Source organism: Ovis canadensis, chromosome 13 (assembly GCF_042477335.2).
Source record: "Ovis canadensis isolate MfBH-ARS-UI-01 breed Bighorn chromosome 13, ARS-UI_OviCan_v2, whole genome shotgun sequence".
Classification (NCBI taxonomy): domain Eukaryota; kingdom Metazoa; phylum Chordata; class Mammalia; order Artiodactyla; family Bovidae; genus Ovis; species Ovis canadensis.
Genome location: NC_091257.1, coordinates 37,522,745 through 37,546,330, shown reverse-complemented (window position 1 = coordinate 37,546,330; position 23,586 = coordinate 37,522,745). Strand labels below are relative to the sequence as shown.

Sequence of the window (23,586 nt, the reverse complement as noted above, 5' to 3'; positions counted from 1 at the left end):
TATACATATAGGTATATGTATATAAAGTTTTAAATCTTTTTTGTTAGGTTAAAACCAATTCAAGTGTGAAATATTTTTAAATGTCTACTGGAGGAAAAAAGAAAAGGCTATTTCAAACTACATAATCCAATTCAACACCATCCATATATTATCTATTTCACTATAAAGGAAAATATAACCCTTAACCTAACATTAATGCCATGTTTTTGTACATTTATTAAAATGTGTGAAAACAGTATTTTCAACTAAGCAGTGGCTTATTTGCCATTTTATTACAAAACCACCTCATTACAGAGATCAACTATAGTTTTCAATGTCTGCTTTAAAATATAAAAAAAATTTCAACAAAAAATAGAAAATACCATATTGAAGAAGGATGCCAAAACCAGAAGAAAAGAAAAACTTTTAAGAGTTACTTTATGCCAGTAGGAAAAGTAAGAACCCTTTTAATCTCACACTTTCAGTATTAAGGCATACTATTTTCTAAAAATTTGTCTCTACAGTTCATATAGAGGAAAAAAAGAAAGGAAATGTCAGTATTAGACTCACGCATTTTTCAAAGCAATACTAAAAGTAACACACATTTCTGTTTAAAAGACTTACACAGATTCATATAAAGTATGACAGTGAGTTATTTCAGGTGTTAAAACTTGGTGGTACCATAACTAATTAGTTTAAACTAGATAAAAATGACTATAAAGGATGATCAAATTCCTTGCAAACATAGAGCTCATACAATCTTATTAAATTATTAAACAGACTTTCCCCCCATCACCAAATAGGATAACAGCACATTAATAACAATGAAAAAATTCTATTTGCACAAATTCCAAAACCCATTTTCATTATTTCTATATTTTATCTATATCATCTCTGATTTAGAAAATGAAGATTCCAACATGCTTTTAATATCCTAAGTAAATTTTCAATTTTCTCCTAGAAGACTTTGATGTTCTTTGATAGTCATTAAAAAAATAAATCAGTAAATGTATGTTATTTGGTATCTTCAATATCAAATAATATATATACACTCTCAGTACTTTATATGCAAGAGCCAGAATACTGGAGTCATAAGCTGCTCATTTCATAAAAAAGAGTTCCTTTTCTAAAAAGAAACAGCCCTATTCACAGAAGAAAACGAACAATAAAAAATAACAAGAAGACACTAAAGAAAAACAAAGAAGCCTTCAATTTCAGTATACAAACCTGGTATCAACTAAAGACTGAGAAACAGACAATGAGGAATTAAAGAAATATTGATCCTTCAAAGGAACACAGACACAAAATATACGATGATTAATCAAACAGTACTAACTTATCCATGCTATGTGACAATACAGACTAATCAAATCTAAAATATTCCCAAACTTGTATTTAAATATTTCTTTCTAAGACCTTTAATGAAGAAGCTACAAAAGAGCCTTGTTTCAGTGTTACTATCCAATCAAATAAAAATGAAAACAAGTAATAAAACCAGTAATAGTAATAAAGCAAAAAGATGTGAAACAAAGTGACAGGGAATCACAAATTATATAATCAAATGTCAAAAATTAAGTTAACTGAAAACAGTGGTAAATTATAAAAAGTTCACTACACATTTTTATTTTCTACTAAATGTATACCAACATTTACTATTAACAATTAATATATATTCTAAAGTAGTATATTTTAGAACAGTCACCTTTGTAAATGAACTCATGCAAAGCAAAATCTTCTAAAACTACTACAGCTTTTAATTCCCAACAAACAACACACTAAGAAAACTCAATCTAGAGCAAAAGCAACCCCCAAAAAAGGGACGCTTTAAAAAGACTCAGTTCAAACCTAATTATTATAATCGTAAATTAAATTCAAGACAGATTCTTACCAGCTTACTAAAATGGTATTTACAGTAGCCACAATATTGGACGTTATCTGCACCATTACCTTCTTCTTCACAAAGCAGTCCGGCAAACTGAGCACTGAAAATAAAAGCCAAGTATATCAACAAAATTTAAACCATAGTATATATATGTGTGTGCGTGTGTATAAAACATTTTATGTGTATGTATTTATGTATTTGTGTATGTTTGTGTATATATACATAAAATTCAATTCCAAGCACGTAGGTATCTCGTAAGAGAAAAGAGAAAATAAAAGGCTTTATTCTCACTGAGACTAAGAACATTCCACCCCATCTTTTGATTGCTATATCTTTAAAGCTATACACATGGTTTAAAATAAACTTACTATCCATCTCTAATAAGGAAAGAGATTTTTGCATGCTTTAAGTCACCAAATAGACATTAAATTTCTTGAAAGATATCCTCACGACCCCAAACTTAACACTTCATTTGATTTTCCAATCTGTATCACAGGTACAATTAGAAAAGGCCAGGTATCTAAAGGGCTTACATGACATGTGATGGTATTTACCCATGAACACAGATTATATTGTTAGAAGTAAAATGCTTCAAGTTATAACATAGTAGAGTAGGTAAGAAAAACAGAAGCTGTGTTTTTCTAGTCAAAAACAAGGGAAGAAATGAAATTAAAACCTAAAGCTATGATAATATTTTTTTTAATGAAGTGTTAATGTTTATAACCATCATACTGTCAATGTGACCGTCCACTTTCAACATTCCAAAATAATAGTACTAGTATGTATCTCACAGCCAAAATAGGTCTTTCATCTTTGGAAAATTAAGTACAATATTAAGGAAATTTTTAAATTTTATTTTTTACTGAGGTATAGTTGAATTTCAATGTTGTGTTAATTACTGCTGTACAGCAAAGTGACTAAGTTATACATACATAAATACACATACACTCTTTTTCATATTCTTTTCCACTCTAGTTTATCACAGGATACTGAATGCAGTTCCCTGTGCTCCAACAGTAGGACCTTGTTGTTTATCCATCCCATATTTATTAGTCTGCATCTACAACTACTAGTCCCAAACTCTCAATCCTGCCCTCTCCCATCCCACTCCCCCTTAGCAACCACCAGTCTGTTTTCTATGTCCCTGATTAGGGAACTAGATCTAGAACCCACATGCCACAGCTAAGTGTTTCCATGTCACAACTAAAGATTCTATATGTTGCAACTAACACCAGGCGCAGTCAAGTAAATAAATATGTTTATTTAAAAAAAAAAAAAAACCTGCCCATTTCATAGGAAATACTCAATGTGTATTAGTCACTCAGTCATGCCCAACTCTTTGTGCCCCCATGGACTGCAGCTGCCAGGCTCCACTGTCCATGGAATTCTCCGGGCAGAATATTGGAGTGGGTTGCCATTTCCTTCTCCAGAGTATCTTCCCAACCCAGGGATCAAACCAGGGTCTCCTGCACTGCAGGCAGAGTTCTTTGCCACCTGAGCCACCAGGGAAACCCAAATACTCAATACATAACAGTTACTATCATTAATTAGTATTCTAAGGAAGTTAAATTTATGTTTGTTAAATGCACCAAATGTTCCTTACAGTAGCACATATTACAAAACAATTTGGAAACAGAGTGTCTGAAAATCTGTGAAATGTTAATTAAATACCAATATCTGATAGGACATAATGTAGTCATTTCCATGCTGCTATGGACTGTATTTCTATCATCTCATCAAAATTTTTTTGTGAAAGAAATTATCAGAAAACAATGTTTCATTTAAACTGCTATTAAAATTATGCAATGAATATGTTCATGGATAAAAATAAAAGGAAGCATGAACAAATAAAAAGAAGGTCATTTAAATATTTAAGAAACTTTCTAAGGAATAGCCACTATAATACAGAGAATGATAGTGATTGCTTTTTTTCCCCTCTTGAAATTTAGGCAGTGAAAAAAACACGATCATTCACTAAATTCTTACTAGTATTTCAGGCTCTGCACTAAGTTTATCTACATCAGCTCTTGTAATCCTAATAACAAATCAAAGGGTAGGTAAACAACAGAAATATCTTAGGCAAAATAAAGCTGAATAAGACACTAGAACCAGGGTTACTTACTGGAAATTCACTCTGGTAAATACACTCAATTATTAGAATTACTTTTATTACAGTAAGTAAATATAAACATAGAAACTATACCAACAAAATTTAGTTTAAGTAATATTTGGGTACCTAAGTCTTTAACTTACAAGGTATTCCCAATTTCAGTTCTGTAAAATGACAAAATCATATTTACCATGTCACGTGGAAAGCTTGTCGACATCCATGTTTATTACATGTCATGCAAGCACCAGTGGCTGCTTTGCTTTCTCTTCCTTGTTCATCACAAATATAGCAAGTCTTAGGTAAAGAAAAAAAAAAGAAATAAACACCTTACAAGTGGTTTATACAGATATGGATTTTATAGTTATCTTCACAGCTCAAAATCAGGTTTACTAACTAATCTAACCCAAAATATAAATCTATTTTTTTCTATTTATATCTGTTTTACAAGCAATGCAAACATGAAAACATCAATACAGACATAAATAGTCCTTGTAGGATTTCACAAGGCACAGTTTCCTAGACTAAAAAATCCCACAAGATAGGAGGAATCCTTACAGGCACTGAGGCCAGGGTGAAGAATATAGCTTATGCCACCTCGGTATTAAAATCTCCTCTCCACTATTTAACTGATTCCTGTAACAAAAATGTAAAATGAGGTTTGTCTTTCTTTTCTGCTGGAAGTGAGCATACAGAAAGGAGTTGGATATAAGGAGCTGGGACTCAGTGGGTGAAGGACAGTCCTTAATGAATAAGCACAGTTTAGGTCATTCCTTCACAAAAATCCCTTCCACATGAGCTATCAATCAGCCCTGCTAACCTGACATACTAGTTCTGGGAGGAAACGCTTTTAGGAGATCACAGGTGCCCCCAAGAGCTACTGGCCAATGAATACTCCCAGCAACTTTGACATCTACCTGGTCCTTTTTCTTAGGTGAAAATAGCTGATAATGAAAGGCTAAAAATGGCAATCTACAAGTATACAAAAAAATTAATGCCTAACTACATATAATCAGATGATATAATTCTAAAAATAAACCAATCTGAATAAGGTATAACCTAGCCAACTTCAATAGGACCACATCTATTTTTTAACTTGGAAAAGTTTTTCCCACAATGCACTGTGGTGTCAAATATTTACAACACAGTTTCCAAAAGCCTAATATTTAGACAAGTAGGTAAATGAATTTCAACTCCTCTGCTGAAAGATAGAGACTGAACTGAATTACAAAAATTACTTTGTATGTCTAAAAAGGAAAAACCCAAATTACAACAAAACTAACCTAGACACACTAACAATCGTAAAAGCATCTCTAACCGTTCATATTACCAGAAGGCAGTATCAAACAATTATAATGGAATAATTTAACATACATATTTTAGCCTATAAATAATCAAGCAAATGTTTAAAAGAAAAGTACAAAGCAGGTTGAAATTCAGGGGCAATATGCAAACAGACCTCAAAGAATATCTCAGTAATTTCCAAAACAGTTGACAGTGAAAAGACACCATCATTTCACCATTCAATGAAACTACAAATTATGACGGATTTTACTTTTAAGGAGTTAGGCCTTCCAGACATATGGAACAGCAGAGTGAAGAAGTCCAGGGATCCTCTCCTCAGTGAATTAAATACTTCATAGGTGAAAAAGAACCACTTAAAGTCTCTGTATAGAATAAGCTGCGCCTGAATGTGTGTGCTCAGTCATGTCTGACTCTTTACAAGCCCATGGATTGTAGCCCACCAGGCTCCTCTATCCATGGAATTTTCCAGACAAGAATAATAGAGTGGGTTGCCATTTCCTATTCCAAGGGATCTTCCCAACCCAGGTATTGAATCTACATCACTCATGTCTCCTGCACTAGCAGACAGATGCTTTACCATTGTGCCATCTAGAATAAGCTACAAGGATATACAGTACAAACAGGGATGATAACTAATATTTTATAATTACTGTAATGGAATATAACCTCTAAAAATTATGCTACTATACTGTATATCTGTACCTATACAATACTGTATGTCAACTTAAAGTCTCTGAAAACTGTCCTAATGGCATGCGGCAGGATATTTTATCAAAGACAATCTACTAAATCTCATTAAGAACAGTGAGCATCTATGGCACTTGAGCCATGATCTGTCCCCATCACCACCCTCACCCCCATAGCTCCCTGTGATGGTAGTTCCTTTCTGGGTAGTGCTGTCAAGAAGGTGAGGGCTCCCTTTCTCCCCTATCCAAGACCAGAGTTTTATCCAAGGAGGGTCAGGTCTCCAGTGACTCATACCACTATTCATCCTGATAGCTCCTACTCACAGACTCCCAAGCCTAATAACAGGCCAAGATTCCCAGTGTTCTATCAGCTTGCTTGCAGAATGGAAGCTACATGCTAGGAAGGACAAGCTGGGCTACTTATACCCTTCCCTCCTGCCAGGACCTGTCAGAGTACAGGTGTCTGTCCAGAAGAAGCAGGGTGCTGTCTCCACCTGCAGCTCCAGAGAAAGCACTAGTGCAGAGGTTCTGTCTCCACAGGGAGAAGGAAGAATCATTCTCTAGAGTGGCTACATTACCTAACTTGCTTAATTTTTAACAAAAAAATTATAAGACATGAAAAGAAAAAGTATGACTCAGTCACAGGAAAAAAAAAGTAGGCATTAGTAACTGCCTTTAAGGGGAGTCAAGATGTTGGACTTAGGTGACAAAGACCAATAACCAACAGAATTCTCAAGTTTAAAACTCACTAAAAGCACTAAACAGTAGATTTGAGTTGGCAGTAGGGAAAGAACAAATAACTTTAAAAACAGATCAACAGAGATTATTAAAAAAAAAAAACAAAAAACAGATGTTTTCAATAATACCACCTAAAGAACAGTTTCAGAAAAATATGCTACACCATTAACTGCATTAACAAACAGTTAAGGAGAAAATCATGAGAAAAGAAAGGGACATAAACTGTATCTGAAGAAATAATAGCTGAAAACTTTCCAAATTTGATGAAAAACAATAACCAACACATCCAAAAAGCTCTGCAAACTCCATATAGGATAAACACAAACAGATCCATATTCAAATTAATGAAAGGCAAAAATAAGAAACTCTTGAAATCAAAATGGGGAAAATGGCTCATCACATACAAGGAAACCTGAGGTCTTATTAGAAATAAAATGGGAGACAGAAAGCAGTGGAATAACATTTAAAATGCTCAAAGAACAAGAATCCTATATCCAGAAAAAGCTATATTGCAGAAATAAAGATAAAATAACAACAATATTCTCAGACCCAAAAACTGAGATACTTTGTTTCCCCAAATCCGAGTAACAAGAACTACAAAAAGAAATTCCTTCAGCTAAAATCAAGTGACACTAGACGACCACTGCAATGCACATATAAAAACAAAGAACTCCCATCACTTACACCTCAATAAAGGTGAAGTTTTTAAAAACATGCATACAGACCAATTTAAAAACACACAGAAAGAGCTCTGTAGGAAATGATAAAGACAGTATTTTTTTTTAACCAATAAAATCCATTGTTTGTGGATAATGAACATATCCAGAATTTTCCACTGGGTCAAAATCTCCTTTTCTCAGTGGAGTTTCTGTGTTCCAAGGCACAGTTTATCACTCTATACATAGGAACTTAACTGAAAACAGCAAATGAAAACTCTGGGGGCCGAAGCTCAATAAGGACTCAATACATTTTTACATCACTGATGTTTCAAAACGGCACAAGGTCATTCACACAGGCAGCTGTGGACCATTACACCCTAGGAGGCAAGCACTGCCAGGAATGAACATGGACTGTGAAGGAGTGGGGACTGCAGTGACGCCGTGGAGCTTCCAGGGCCATCCATAAAGTGAGTCTTACCTTTCAAAGAGAACACAGATATTTCTCTCTCACTTTAACTGAAAAAGCAATTACCTAAAACATGTCCATAAATTGTACTGTTGGGACTATAACATATAGAAATGTAATATATGTGACAATGACAACACAGTGAAAGAGAATGGGAATAAAGCTATTCTAGAGTCAGGAAATAACATCAGATGGCAACTAGAACCCACAGGAAGAAATCAAGAGAAACAAAAATGGTAAACAGAAAAGCACACACTCTATAAATATACTTGTGGGTGTCTTCTCTTAGTTTCTTTAAATAGTGTAAGACTATATGGAGTAATAATTTTAACTTTTGGGGGGCTTACACTATTATACAGAGAGAAAATACCTATAATAGTAATAACACAAAAGTGGGGAGCAAAGAAATAAAATAAATGCCATGAATTTTTTATATCTTACTGGAGGTTAAGCAGATTCTATAAATTAAGATGAATATTATAAACCCAAGAGCAACCACTAAGAAAACAATCCAAGAAAATAGAACTTAAAAGTACAATGGAAGATGTAAACCCAACCATATTAACAGCACTGACTATGAAGAGACTGATAAAGGCAGAGACTGATAAACTAGGGGGAAAAAAAAAGTTCCATATGCTGCCGATAGGATACATTAGGTTTGAAGACACAAGAAAGTTAAAAGTAAAAGGATGAAAAATAGATATACCATGCAAAAGGCAACCAAACACACAGCTGAAGAGGTTCATTATATCAGATAAAAAATAGTCTTTGAGAGATTCTACAATAATAAAAAGGATGTAACAATTATAATCTATATTATGCAACAAACAAGAGCTTCCAAAACACATAAGTAGGAAAAAAGTGACTTGAAAGTTTTTATTTTCTCCTTAAATAGCTGTTGGATTGAGAAGAAAAATTATAAACTAAAGAATTATTGAGAAAATAATCCCAAACAACAAAAATACACCTAAATAAAATATCAAGTATGTGAATAAAGTTATAATCAGAGGCAAATTCATAGCCTAAAAGTTTTCATTTTAAGTAGGGAAAAAAGTCATAGTTTGACCTAACATTTTTAATAAGAGAAACAATGTTCATATATCAAAAGGATTTAAGGCTAGATTCCAACTCTACCTAAAAACTAGAGAACTGAGAGAACATCACTCCAAATCTATTAACAAAAGGCCATTTTAAATTTTTTTAAAAATCACAACTTTTCTTGAAACTATGAAAGATTTGCAGTTGCAAAGGCAACCAATTAGCCTGAAAGGGGACGCCTTCTCCTCTTCAGCCACCTGAAAACCACAAGACATTCGGAGACTATCCAATAATAATACAGCAACAGAAGAAGATATGGAGGAAGAGGTGCAGCTAAGAAATCAGCTAAAATTTTAACAAACTGTTAAAGGCTGATTATGGGTTACTGCAATAGAACAGGACCAGTGGAACCACAGACAGGAGTTAACACCCACTCACAGGCTCTACTCCATGAAGACCCACAAGAAGCTCTTAGGGAAAACTGGAAGCAAGGAGGCAAAACAACCAGAAAGAATCTCTCTTGGTTGTGCAGGCATAAAGGACAGGATTAGGTGCCACTGAGGGAAAGACATGAAATCCCACCTCTTGACCAGACACTTCTTTCAAAAGCCCTGCACATCTGGGGGACTGGCAGCAAACCCTGTCACACCCAGGGCATGAGTAGACCCATGATGGTTAGGAAGACAGAGAAGAAAAATTACCCCTGAACAAGGCACAAGAAAAATTCCTGACCCCAGGCTCTGTTGATCTTCTCGCATTTTAGGAGAGGCAGGAAGCTTCTCCCTCACAAGTCCTTCTAGAGATGTAAAGCAAAGTCAGCCAAAGGGAGGAGGCAATAAAATGGTAAAACCCTGAGGTCCAGGTATACAGAAGCCTCCCCATGAGTCTGGACCAAAACAACAAAGAAACCAAAAGTCCAGAACATCAAATCATAACAGCAATCTAGCACTAACGGTGTGGGGGGCGGGACAACAAAGTGTGGCAAAAGGAAGAGCACAGAAAGAAACCAACCTCTGTGGCACAGAATCACCCAATACTCCAGCCCTCAAACTAAACATAACATATTAGAGGAATATAAACGGGCAGGGACACCCCAGTGGGTTCAGGAAACAGATCATCAAGCCAGAGGGAGAGGTCACACAATGTCACTGTCACTGCATTTTATTAAATGCAGTCACAAAGCAAGTCACAAAGCAGCCTGGATACAAGAGATAGGGTATTTAATGCTGGTGCAGATAAAAACTGATGTAGCCACTATGGAAAACATTATGGAGGTTAAAAAAAAAACAACTAAAAATAGAGCTATCATATGAAAAGATATATGATCCCCTATGTTCTAAGCAGCACTATTTACAATAGCCAAGACATGGAAGCAACCTAAATGTCCATCAACAGATAAACAGATTAAAAAACACATGGTGTGTGTGTGTGTGTGTACACAATGGAATATCAGTCATTAAAAAGAATGAAATAACACCATCTGTGTCCGTGTGTGTGTGTCTGTACACAATGGAATATCAGTCATTATAAAGAATGAAACCATCTAGAGCAACATGGATGGACCTAGATATTATAATGCTAAGTGGAATAAGTCATAAAAAACCAAATATATCACTTACATGTGGAATCTAAAAAAAATGATACAAATGAACTTATTTAAAAAGAGAAACAGATTCACAGACATAGAAAACAAATCTATGGTTACCAAAGGGGAATGGTGGGATAAATTTGGAATCTGACAGTAACATATAAATACTACTATATATAAAACAGGTAAACAACAGGGCCTTATTATATAGCATAGGGAACTATATTCATATCTTTAATAACCCACAATATAAAAGAATCTCAAAAAGTGTGTGTATATATGTATGTATTTATGTGTTATATAGATAGAACTGAATCACTTTTCTGAACACCTGAAACTAACACAACTTTGTAAATCAACTATACTTTAAGAAAAACAAAACAAACACTTCTCTTATTAGCTATCCACATATGTATGGCTGAGTCCCTTCGTTTGTTCACCTGAAAATATCACAACACTGTTAACTGATTATACCCCAACACAAAATAAAAAACAGCTATCTACCACTAATCCTTTGGAAAAAAGATAAACGGAAGCAGGGTCAGCAATTTCTAAGTTTTCCTCTACTGTTATCTTCTTATAATTCAATGACACCACATTTTATGGTGGTTTTGGTTTGTGTGGTTGGCCTATTATGATCCTTCCTAAACTTATAAACACTCACTCCTTCATGGCCATTCAATAAATAAAAACTATTCAAGAGAATAAATTCAGGATATACATAGCATCTGCCAACTACTCTCTATGGAAATTGCACCTTTCTAAACTAAAAGCTTCTCTGACCCAAAAAGGTCCAAAATCCCTATGTTGCCCCAATCTTCCCATTTCTTAAAAATTACTGAAAAGTAATTAAAGGTAACATGCCATTTATGTTTTTTAACAAAATGTATCAGTGAAATGAGGAACTGATACAAGAAAATATGAGAGGTCAAAAATAAGAATCTGATGACAAATGGTTCAGAAGAAACTGGCCACTCTATTTTATTGACATGTGGAAAATTTAGCAACAAAGTCTACAGTGAATTGTCTGCAAGTAGATATACTACACAGGTAAGTCTAGAAATCATCCTTTTATTTCCCTTCTAAATCTCACAATGTTCCAGGATTATTTATTATTCTTTGCACTGATTATGATAAATTCTCTGAACTAATTTATTATTAGCATCTTCTCTTTGCACCTATCATTCTAGTTTATGTTACTTTCTCTAAAATTATTATTTGATTCTTTCTTCCAAGGTCAAATTCCCTATTATTGTGCATAGACCTTATAATATCTTTGTGTGCCTTACTCAATTCCTTAGACAAAAATAATACCTCCTTCCATTATGTTCTATAATACCTCATTCAGCTGTTCCATTATTTGTAAACTATCATTATTATTTTCATACACTGTAGTTATATATTTAATTGACTGTGTGTCACACGGAGATAAATTCTGTCTTACACAATTTTCAGGATCTAGCACATGTAAAGCAGGTCCATTTCAAGTGGCCAATACATTTAAAAATAATCTCTGCATTATCCTTTATCACCACCCATTAAGGACTGGTAACTTCCAAGGGAGTTCCCTGGCAGTCCAGAGGTTAGGACTTGGCACTTTCACTGCTACAGCACGAGTTCAGTCCCTGGTTGGGGAACTAAGATCCCATGGGCCATGTGGCATGCCCAAAAAAAACCACTGATGTCTTCCAAACTCAACAAACCATTTTCCAATTGTTCCTATCATTTCAGAATTACATGTCCCCTATTAACCATACTAAATATTCATGAACCGGATATTATTGTTTTTAAGGTTTACTCTACTACAGATCATGCAGTCGCAAAGAGTCAAACATGACTTAGCAACTAAACCACCACCATACAGACCAACAACCATAAAAATCCAAGAAACATATGCAGCAACTACATTTAAGGAAAACTACAAAAAGGAAAAATATTTGACAGGGAGAAATGCCGTATTTCTGGAAGGGGAGATTCAACATTGTAAAAAGATCAATTCTCCTCTAAAATGTTTCACTGTAATACAAATAAAATCAAAACTGTAGTGTTAGTAATGTTCATCTAAAAAAAATATATGCATGGTATTATTTGTTCTAACACGTACCAACATGTATTTAAAGCCATAGTAAATTAAAATAGTGTGCTACTAGAATAAGACTACAAAGATAGATCAAGGGGGTACAAAAGAAGTCAGGAAAAGCCAAGAATTTAATGATCATTCAAACAGTATTCCAAATCACTGCAAAACGTAGTGCTGAAAAAGCTGACTAAATCATGTGAGAGGGGGAAAAATTAGACATCTATCAGCATATTCTGAAATTAACCTAACTGGATAGAAGATTTGTATCTAAATAATTCATTCTTCTTTCTATACTCCCTTGAATACTTTCTACACTCCTTGAATACTTAAGTCTTAAAGCCATGAGGTGGGGTGAAGCATGGCAGCATCTATCCTGCAAAGGAAGGGATAGCCCAACTCTAGTATCAGAGCCCCAGTAGGGTGGTTCTCATGAAAGTGTTGAGGGTAAGGATGGAAATAGTATCAGAATGAGTTGTCAGAACCTGTGCAAAGTGAGGAAACCAACCATGAAAGGGAAAGAGGGGAGTTGTGTACTAAAGCTAAGCATTAAGCTCCCAAAATGGTTTAAAAAGAAAAAAAGCAGCCATGCAGGGAATCAGCAGCAACCCAAAGTGAGGTTTGAGCCTAAACAAAGTTAGGATGGCCTCTGTATTATGGGATGGCTTGCTAATAAAAGAGAGAATAATCAAATAAATATACTGAGGATAAAAGGAGTGAGGTTTCTCACTGTCTCACATGAGAGTCATAAAAACAAAAAGAAAATTAAAATGAACCCTGTGTTGTTGGATTAGGTGTAGGGAAATTACTAAGAAATTCCTAGGAGTTTATGGGTAGATACATAAATAGACACAGAAATACATATAGATATGTGTGCATGTACATATATCCACATAATCATCAAAACTATGTGACCTCATCTACTTCAAAACATAAAGAAGATATAGATGTGAATGTGTGTGTATCTCTGCATCTATACGCACTGAGAGGGCCTGAAAACAGCAATCTCCTCGTTAACAGTGAGCACACCTAACATCCTCTTCAGTTTCTAGATACCATTCTTACCTAAAAGGATTCAAAACTTCTCTGAGAAACGGTTATTCGAGGACTAAGAAAGCAATGGTACAAGATGAGCCTAGAACATACCGTCATGTCAGAAGAAAAGAAGCCCTCAGAGAAAGACAGAAAGAAGTCAAAAGACACAGGAGAGCCTGAAGGGACCCACTGACTAAACCTGACACAATATAAGCATCACAGTAAGTGACAGCGATGGGGAATGACCCATTAAAACAAAACAGCAACACGTAAGCCGTTATTAGTCCATACTGATATAAATCATTGGGAAGTGATGAAAACATCTCCTTAAAATGGAATGCCAACTGATGAATGTAAACAATGGAATCAGAATACCACCACTTCTCATCAATCGTGGTAATAGATTAAGCAAAGAAATAACAGTGGATGCTAAAATTAGTGAATAAAAGGCACAAGAAACAAGGTATTTACATACAAAGTACTTCACTATAAAATGCTTACTAATTATAATGGAAATAAAGATTAACCTCCCAGTGGAGAAATCTTGCAGACACCACCTTAACCAAGTGACCAAGGTAACATCACCAGTATTGGGAAAAACTGAAATCATGTACCACCTGACAGGATGCAATGAGAAGAACACAGCACCAACTCTGTGACATTCCTGCCAAAAACACATAATCTTAATTTAATAATGAGGAAACATTATTAAAAACCATTCTACAAATAATCTTCAGAAGTACCAAGGTTAGGTAAGTCAGGAGACTTAAGGGACAAAAAGTAGACTGTGATCTTTTTGCTATGAAAAGATTCTACTGGGAAAACAAAGAATATGAATGGCAATTAGACAAATAATGATGACACTTCAAGATTAGGCAAATAACACATAAATGTTAATTTCCTGATTCTGATGGGTGTATTCTGGTCATGCAGAAGAAAGTCCTTCTTTATCGGAACTACATACTAGAAAATAGTTATACTTTAGAGAAAGATTCTGTGTGGCAACAAAGGCAGAAACAATCAAGAGTAGTTGTATAAATTATAAAAAAAAAATTTTAATTAAAACTAGAAAAAATTAACATGCTAGAATACCAACAATAATGACAATCATAAAGACAAAATAAAAGTTAAAAAGCAAATATTAAATTATGGGCAAAAGCACGGACAGCAAGTATATAAGAAAAAAGAATAATTATTTCAGTATAAAAAACATTTTGTAAGAAAAAATTAAATTAAAATATTAAAATTAACAAAGAGCTATTCAAGGTCAATTAACAAATATGAATAACCTTTTCTAAAAAAAACTTCAAAATATTTAATGTTATCAATATGGAAAGAAAATCATTCAATACTTTCAATACATTCAATACTGCAATACTTTTCACTAAAAAGAATAGCAAAGATTGTCCTACTGGTAATACACAGTGCATTTAACAGGACACAAGATTATGTACAATCTCATATACCACTAATGTGATCAGTCAACTAGAAGTATATAGTATTTGTAAAATGTGAACAAAAATAAATCTAGGAGGATCTTAATGGAAAGATTTTACATGAGTTTTGTCCTACATTTTTCTATTTCTCTGAATTTTCCAAATAAATATTAATAATCTGCATTACAAAATGTTTAATATTTTGAAATCTTAGCATTGGCTCCATGACCCTTTCTCCACAGACAAAATAAATCAACAAGTACCTTCAGTTAAAATTATAATAGTATGTTTAAAGGCACAGTAGGTAATTTAAAAAATAACCCAATATGCAAGAGAATGAAACAATATAAATGTACTAAATTAAGAAAAAAGATACAAGAGAAAAAAGCAAACATTAAGATTATTTTTAAGGGCAAAAAAAAAAAAACAAAGAATACTGTCTTGAGAGCAAAAAAATCATTTGGAGAGATGAATAAATATTCTGTGATAGGATTATTTTTTAAAACAGGATGTGTATCACCACAATGAATATTATATCAAATAACGATTAATTAAAATTTGATACAGCCTTAATATCTGAAAGAACATAAGTCAATAATCATTTTTTTGTTTTTCTTTAAGTCAGTAATTTTTAAAGAATAATCTGTAAGGATTAAAATGTTAGGACCTTATATACCTAGGTTAATAAAAAAGGTAATATAACTTTGCTTGTGTGCATTTGTTTTATACTCCTGTGACTTCAGTATTTTAATAACTGTACTTTACCACAGTAATTATATTTTTTCCAAATCAATGGAGGCATTTACATTTTTTAATGAAGGGCTATAATAAAACAAAATTTAACAATTCCTTTACACTTACCAGTTTTAAAATGAAAAGTTATATTAAAATATCAATAAAATAATATATACTGTACCTTATTATAACGATCATGTGGAACAGACTGCAAAACAATTGGTTCCATTGTAGAAACATTGGCAAACTGTACCTCTGGAATATACAGGGCACAAACCACATGAGCCCAACCTAAAAATGAGTAAACAAAAATAATGTCATTCTCCAGCTCCAACAAAGGTTTTTAAAACATAAATTATTAACTTTCCGAACAGATCCCTTAATTGCCCATTTGAGCAAACACATAACAAAAAACATTAACAAATTCGCACTACTAATAGTCAAGCCACTAATGATAAAAGACTCTTAGTCATTTCCGCAGCTACTGTGCGCAGTAACACAAATAAAGAGAAACTTCTTTTTTTTGACTGCTGCACCCATCCATCTGGGATCTCAGTTCCCAGACCAAGCAGGGACTCTGAACCCGGGCCATGGCAGTGAAAGCCCATAAACCTAACCAAGGGGACACCAGGGAACTCCCCAAGGGAAACACTTTAAAATTCAGATGCTGGCACTGACACGTCTGTAAGAGTAAACTAAATATTTCATATCAATACTTTCTCTGAGAACCACAGGAAAGTATTAAGTTTTATAGCTGAAACCCTGAAATAAAAATTTAAATACTTTAAATGTCAATATTAAACTTGCCATTGTTATACTAATGTTGATACTTTAAATACTAACATTCATTGTTTTACTATTTTAATATTTCACTTCAAATAATTGATCTTAAATGTTGCTTCCCTCAAGTTTTCAAATTGTGACTCAGTCAGTTCAGTTGCTCAGTTGTGTTCGATTCTTTGCAACCCCATGAATCGCAGAATGCCAGGCCTCCCTGTCCATCACCAACTCCCAGAGTTCACTCAGACTCACATCCAACGAGTCGGTGATGCCATCCAGCCATCTCATCCTCTGTTGTCCCCTTCTCCTCCTGCCCCCAATCCCTCCCAGCATCAGAGTCTTTTCCAATGAGTCAACTCTTCACAGGAGGTGGCCAAGTATTCTAGTTTCGAGCCTCACCAACAGTCCTTCCAATGAGCAGCCAGTACTGGTCTCCTTTAGGATGGACTCCTTGGATCTCCTTGCAGTCCAAGGGACTCTCAAGAATCTTCTCCAACACCACAGTTCAAAATCATGAATTCTTCGATGCTCAGCTTTCTTCACAGTCCAACTCTCACATCCGTACATGACCACTGGAGAAACCATAGCCTTGACTAGACAGACCTTTGTTGGAAAAGTAGTATCTCTGCTTTTCAATATGCTACCTAGGTTGGTCATAGCTTTCCTTCCAAGCAGTAAGCGTCTTTTAATTTCATGGCTGCAGTCACCATCTGCAGTGATTTTAGAGCCCCCCCCAAAAAAGTCTGACACTGCTTCCCCATCTATTTCTCATGAAGTAATGGGACCAGATGCCATGATCTTAGGTTTCTGAATATTCAGCTTTAAGCCAACTTTTTCACTCTCCTCTTTTACTTTCATCAAGAGGCTTTTTAGTTCCTCTTCACTTTCTGCCATAAGGGTGGTGTCATCTGCATATATGAGGTGATTGATATTTCTCCCGGCAATTTTGATTTCAGCCTGTGCTTCATCCAGCCCAGCGTTTCTCATGATGTACTCTGCATAGAAGTTAAATAAGCAGGGTGACAATATACAGCCTTGACATACTCCTTGTCCTATTTGGAACCAGTCTGTTGTTCCATGTCCAGTTCTAACTGTTGCTTCCTGACCTACATATAGGTCTCTCAAGAGGCAGGTCAGGTGGTCTAGTATTTGCATCTCTTTCAGAATTTTCCACAGTTTATTGTGATCCACACAGTCAAAGACTTTGGCACAGTCGATAAAGCAGAAATACATGTTTTTCTGGAACTCTCTTGCTTTTTCCATGATCCAGCAGATGTTGGCAATTTGATCTCTGGTTCCTCTGCCTTTTCTAAAACCAGCTTGAACATCAGGAAGTTCACGGTTCATGTATTGCTGAAGCCTGGGTTGGAGAATTTTGAGCATTACTTTACTAGCACGTGAGATGAGCACAACTGTGCAGTAGTTTGAGCATTCTTTGGCATTGCCTTTCTTTGGGATTAGAATGAAAACTGACTTTGCCAGTCCTGTGGCCACTGCTGAGTTTTCCAAATTTGCTGGCATATTGAGTGCAGCACTTTCACAGCATCATCTTTCAGGATTTGAAACAGCTCAACTGGAATTCCATCACCTCCACTAGCTTTGTTCGTAGTGATGCTTTCTAAGGCCCACTTGACTTCACATTCCAGGATGTCTGGCTCTAGGTGAGTGATCACACCATCGTGATTATCTGGGTCATGAAGATCTTTTTTGTACAGTTCTTCTGTGTATTCTTGCCACCTCTTCTTAATATCTTTTGCTTCTGTTAGGTCCATACCATTTCTGTCCTTTATCGAGCCCATCTTTGCATGAAATGTTCCCTTGGTATCTCTAATTTTCTTGAAGAGATCTCTGGTCTTTCCCATTCTGTTGTCTTCCTCTATTTCTTTCCACTGATCGCTGAGGAAGGCTTTCTTATCTCTTCTTGCTATTCTTTGGAACTCTGCATTCAGGAGCTTGTATCTTTCCTTTTCTCCTTTGCTTTTCACTTCTCTTTTCACAGCTATTTCTAAGGCCTCCTCAGATAGCCATTTTGCTTCTTTGCATTTCTCTTCCACAGGGATGGTCTTGATCCCTGTCTCCTGTACAATGTCACGAACCTTCATCCATAGTTCATCAGGCACTCTGTCTATCAGATCTAATCCCTTAAATCTATCTCTCACTTCCACTGTATAATCATAAGGGATTTGATTTAGATCATACCTGAATGGTCTAGTGGTTTTCCCTACTTTCTTCAATTTAAGTCTGAATTTGGCAATAAGGAGTTCATGATCCGAGCCACAGTCAACTAGTCAATCTGATCACAAGGACCACAGCCTTGTCTAACTCAGTGAAACTAAGCCATGCCATGTGGGGCCACCCAAGACGGACAGGTCATGGTGGAGAAGTCTGACAGAATGTGGTCCACTGGAGAAGGGAATGGAAAACCACTTCAGAGAACCACCTTGAGAACTCCATCAACAGTATGAAAAGGCAAAATGATAGGATACTGGAAGAGGAACTCCCCAGGTCGGTAAGTGCCCAATATGCTACAGGAGATCAGTGGAAAAATAACTGCAGAAAGAATGAAGGGATGGAGCCAAAGCAAAAACAATACCCAGTTAAGGATGTGACTGGTGACAGAAGCAAGGTCCAATGATGTAAAGAGCAATATTGCATAGGAACCTGGAATGTCAGGTCCATAAATCAAGGCAAATTGGAAGTGGTCAAACAAGAGATGCCAAGAGTGAACGTCAACATTCTAGGTATCAGCAAACTAAAATGGACTAGAATGGGTGAATTTAACTCAGATGACCATTATATCTACTATTGTGGGCAGGAATCCCTTAGAGGAAATGGAGTAGGCATCATGGTCAACAAAAGAGTCCGAAATGCAGTACTTGGATGCAATCTCAAAAATGACAGAGTGATCTCTGTTTGTTTCCAAGGCAAACCATTCAATATCACAGTGATTCAAGCCTATGTGCCAACCAGTAACACTGAAGAAGCTGAAGTTGAATGGTTCTATGAAGACCTACAAGACCTTTTAGAACTAACACCCAAAAAAGATATTCTTTTCATTATAGGGGACTAGAATGCAAAAGTAAGAAGTCAAGAAACACCTGGAGTAACAAGCAAATTTGGCCTTGGAATACGGAATGAAGCAGGGCAAAGGCTAACAGAGTTTTGCCAAGAGAACGCACTGGTCATAGCAAATACCCTCTTCCAACAACACAAGAGCAGACTCTACACATGGACATCACCAGATGGTCAACACCACAATTAGATTGATTATATTCTTTGTAGCCAAAGACAGAGAAGCTCTATACAGTCAGCAAAAATGTGACTGAAGAAAGATATAATGTGACTAAAGACCTGATGTGATAGTAAGGAATTATCAGGGTTACCTGCAAAAGGATGGAAGTCCAGGGCCTTAAGTACAACTTTGACCACTTTGCCCCGGGGGGACATTTGCTTATTTCAAAGAAAACAGCTCAGAGAGTGGAAGGTACTTTTGACAAACTCAGAAGGCTGAAAGTATAGGGATCTATGTCCCTGGACAACTAAGGGAAAAGAGGAATACTAGTAACTCCCTCACCCTCTTTCAGTTGCAAAACTGAGTGGCTGCAAGTCAGAAATGCCAATAAACTAAAAGTACAGAGGCCCTCCAAGAGCCTGCAGCTAAGCTTTGATCATCTCAAGCTCAGAAATCGACTCATGTAATCCTAAATTATCAAGTGCCCCAGACACCAGACAGAAGCTAATATAAACCCTCTCTCCAGGAAAACAATGTCATTCATTTGGCTACAAATAATTTCTAATACAGCAAGGAGATCAAACCAGTCAATCCTAAAGGAAATCAATGCTGAATATTCATTGGAAGGACTGATTCTGAAGCTGAAGCTCCAATGCTTTGGCAACCTGATGCAAAGAGCTGACTCACTGGAAAAGACCCTGATACTGGTAAAGATTGAAGGCAGGAGGATAAGGAGACGACGAGGACGAGATGGTCAGATGGCATCACCGACTCAATGGACATGAGTTTGAGCAAGCTCCGCAGATGGTGAAAGACAGGGAAGCCTGGCATGCTTCAGTCCATGGGGTTGCAAAGAGTCGGACACGACTGAGCAACTGAACAAGTTCTAATTCTAGCTCATTTTCATTTTCAGCACAATGCAAAGTATGAAACACAAGAAAGACAAGACAACATGAATGAAAAGCAGCAAAAACATGAAAATCAAAACAGATTCGTATGTTGGGGTTTCAGACACAGATGTTTAAAAGTATGCTTATTATATTTAAACACACACAAACTATTAAAAATTCCCTCAAAGAAATGAAGACGCTCAATCAAAAATTACAGAAGTAAAAACAAAAATTTAAAACTAGTAAATGGGATTAACAATGGCCTAGATATATCAATAGTCAAAAAGAAAATTAGAATGAAATAGGTCAGAAGAAAATACTGAGAACATTAGCACAGAAGTATGAAAAAGACAGAAAGAGGACAAGAAACAAAAACAACATAATAACAAGTTACCTAAGAAGTAATTAGAGTCTCAGAGAAATATAAAAGAAATAAATGGTATGGAAGCAATATTTAAAATGATAGTAACTAAAAACTTTCTAAAATAAAAAGATAATAAGTCATAGGTTGAATAATCACAATAAATCCCAAGGTAAGTAAATATTAATATAAATCCACACACAGGCACATAATCTGTAGAACTACAGAAAACCAAAAAGAAAAATACCTGAAAATAACCAAAGGCAAGTTATCACCAAAAGAAAGGGATAAATAGCCAAAATTATCTTTAAACAAATTAAAGCCAAAAAATATCTTTAAACAAATTCTCTCTAAAAGGAACACCAGACAATTTTCCTTGGGCAACAGAAAAGAGAGAAAACAAAAATGACCCAAGAAGGAAGCTCCAAGATGCAGAGACAAATGAAGCATGATAAACACACAGGTACTTCTGACAGAGTACTGGCTATTAAAACAATAATAGTATCTTCTTTCACTTAAAATACATAAGACTGCTTACATCAAAAGTTTTGTAAAGTTTTCAATGTGTATAAAACATCTTATTACTAAAGACTAGGGAAGAAGCAGGTAAAAGAGATCTATACAGTTCTGAAGTTTTCTACATTTTATGTAAAGTGGTATACATAATAGATTGAACTGTAATCCCTAGAGCAACTGCTATACCTACATACATAAATATTAATACCTGTATATACAGAAAAGATATGGCCCAAATGGTAATCTAATAACATTAAATTTAAATGGAACTGAATTAAGAGTATTATTACATGGATTAAAATACAATGCTAAAAACATTCATAAAATCACAAATAAGGAAGAAAAAAGGAAACAGAGAATAATAAAATAAGGAAAAAATCCAGGTTAAGAAAATATAATAGGAGACTAGTCAAGATGCAATAACAAGGACCACATTTCTGCTCCTGCATGTAACAATGCATATCCCCCCAAATCAAAGTTTTACAAAGGGACAAAACAATTTAGACAATGTTTCTCAAGACACTTGAGTTTCCCTTGTGGCTCAGCTGGTAAAAACCCACCTGCAATGTGGGAGACTTGGGTTCGATCCCTGGGTTGGGAAGATCCCCTGGAGAAGGGAAAGGCTACCCACTCTACTATTCTGGCGTGGAGAATTCTATGGACTACAGTCCATGGGGTCACAAAGAGTCAGACACAACTGAAGCAAATGAGCACACGTCAGCAAAAATGGGGGAGCAGGCTGCTCCAACGGCACTTTCCACCACAGAAACATCAAAAAGTCAAGCAAAAACTTTAAGAACCAATTTCAAAGATTTTGGAAAAAAAAAAGAATGAAAGGCTTGCAACAACCAAATGAATGCTAAGTCAAGAAAAAAAGAAAGAAAACTGAAAAACTGTGGGAAAGTGGAGAGTAACCTCGCCATCCAGTGGTTATGAGTAGGTGCTCTGACTGCCAGAGGTCTGGGTTCAATCCTTGGTCGGGGAACTAAGATTCTGCAAGTGGCAAAAAAGCCAGCAAAAAAAAAAAAAAAGTAAGAAAGCTTTAGGAATTCTTACTTTCCCTTGACCCCTGCCACCCTGGATTCAGGAGGTCTTTGAGAGAGCACCTTGCAGACCCAATAAACAACCCCAACTCGAGTTTCTGAAGGAAATTTGCAAATAATTGTGCTTCCCTATTTTAAAATGACTGTGGGCTACTGAAGAACTAACACATATTCTTCTGACAAACTCAAAACTCACACTGGCCAGAAAAGTGGAAGGTATTCCTCAAATCACTGTATGGCAGACAAAACAAAAACAAAAAGGCACAGATCCTGGGGCAAAAGATTATGGTTCACAAACATGCCAAGAGTCCAAGAGGAAAACCTGGGACAAATTTTCTCTTGGAAACTGGGAGCACTGAAAAGTATCTCTGCATTCCAGGGAATTTAGACAGCACCACATGCCCAGGGCAGGATCCATCTTCGTAAAAGACCTGATGAGATGCTAAACTTTAATCCCTGATATATCTCCTAGTACAGAGCAAAGAGGAAGCAGAACTCTAAGCAGACTGGCTGGCCACTGAAGGAAAGATCCCAGCACAGAGTCAATCCACAAACACTGGAGAGTTGGTTTTTTTCTTTTTTCTTTTTTTTTTGAGCCCCTCTCCCTTCTCACTTCTACTGCACATTATCTTAGCACCTAGTATTCAAGCAAGTCTTTGCCAAAACACCAGTTGAACACAAGCTACAAAAACAGACTTTAGAGATCAAAGTGACAAAGAAAGCACACTTAAAAAAGAAAAAAAAACCTATATAGAAAACCACTTAAAAGGCAAGTAACACCAAGCAACAAAATTAAACCATGAGTAAAGAACCTACTTTCCAGAGTGGACATAGTATGTCCAGTTTTCAAGAAAAAGTTACAGAGGATATAAAGAAAAAGAGCATATAGCCCATTCACAGAAGAATTGAACAGAATTTGTCCCTGCAGAAGCACAGACATTAAATGCAGACTTTAAATCACTGTCTTAGATCTGCTCAAAGAGCTAAAGGAAAGCAAGGACAAGAAACTAAAGGAAGCCAGGACAATGAAGTC

General features: G+C 35.6%; 1 protein-coding gene across 12 annotated transcripts in view; it reads right to left on the bottom strand.

Moving 5' to 3' along the window:
• Positions 1-23,586, bottom strand: part of MLLT10 (MLLT10 histone lysine methyltransferase DOT1L cofactor) — a 214,571-nt gene that overhangs the window by 123,840 nt on the left and 67,145 nt on the right. For all 12 annotated transcript variants that reach the window (XM_069547401.1, XM_069547405.1, XM_069547406.1 and 9 more), the window contains 3 exons: positions 15,913-16,022; positions 4,162-4,265; positions 1,868-1,961 (listed from right to left, as the gene is read on the bottom strand). In XM_069547401.1, coding sequence (XP_069403502.1) covers positions 1,868-1,961; positions 4,162-4,265; positions 15,913-16,022 — 308 coding nt within the window. The remainder of the gene's footprint in view (positions 1-1,867; positions 1,962-4,161; positions 4,266-15,912; positions 16,023-23,586) is intronic.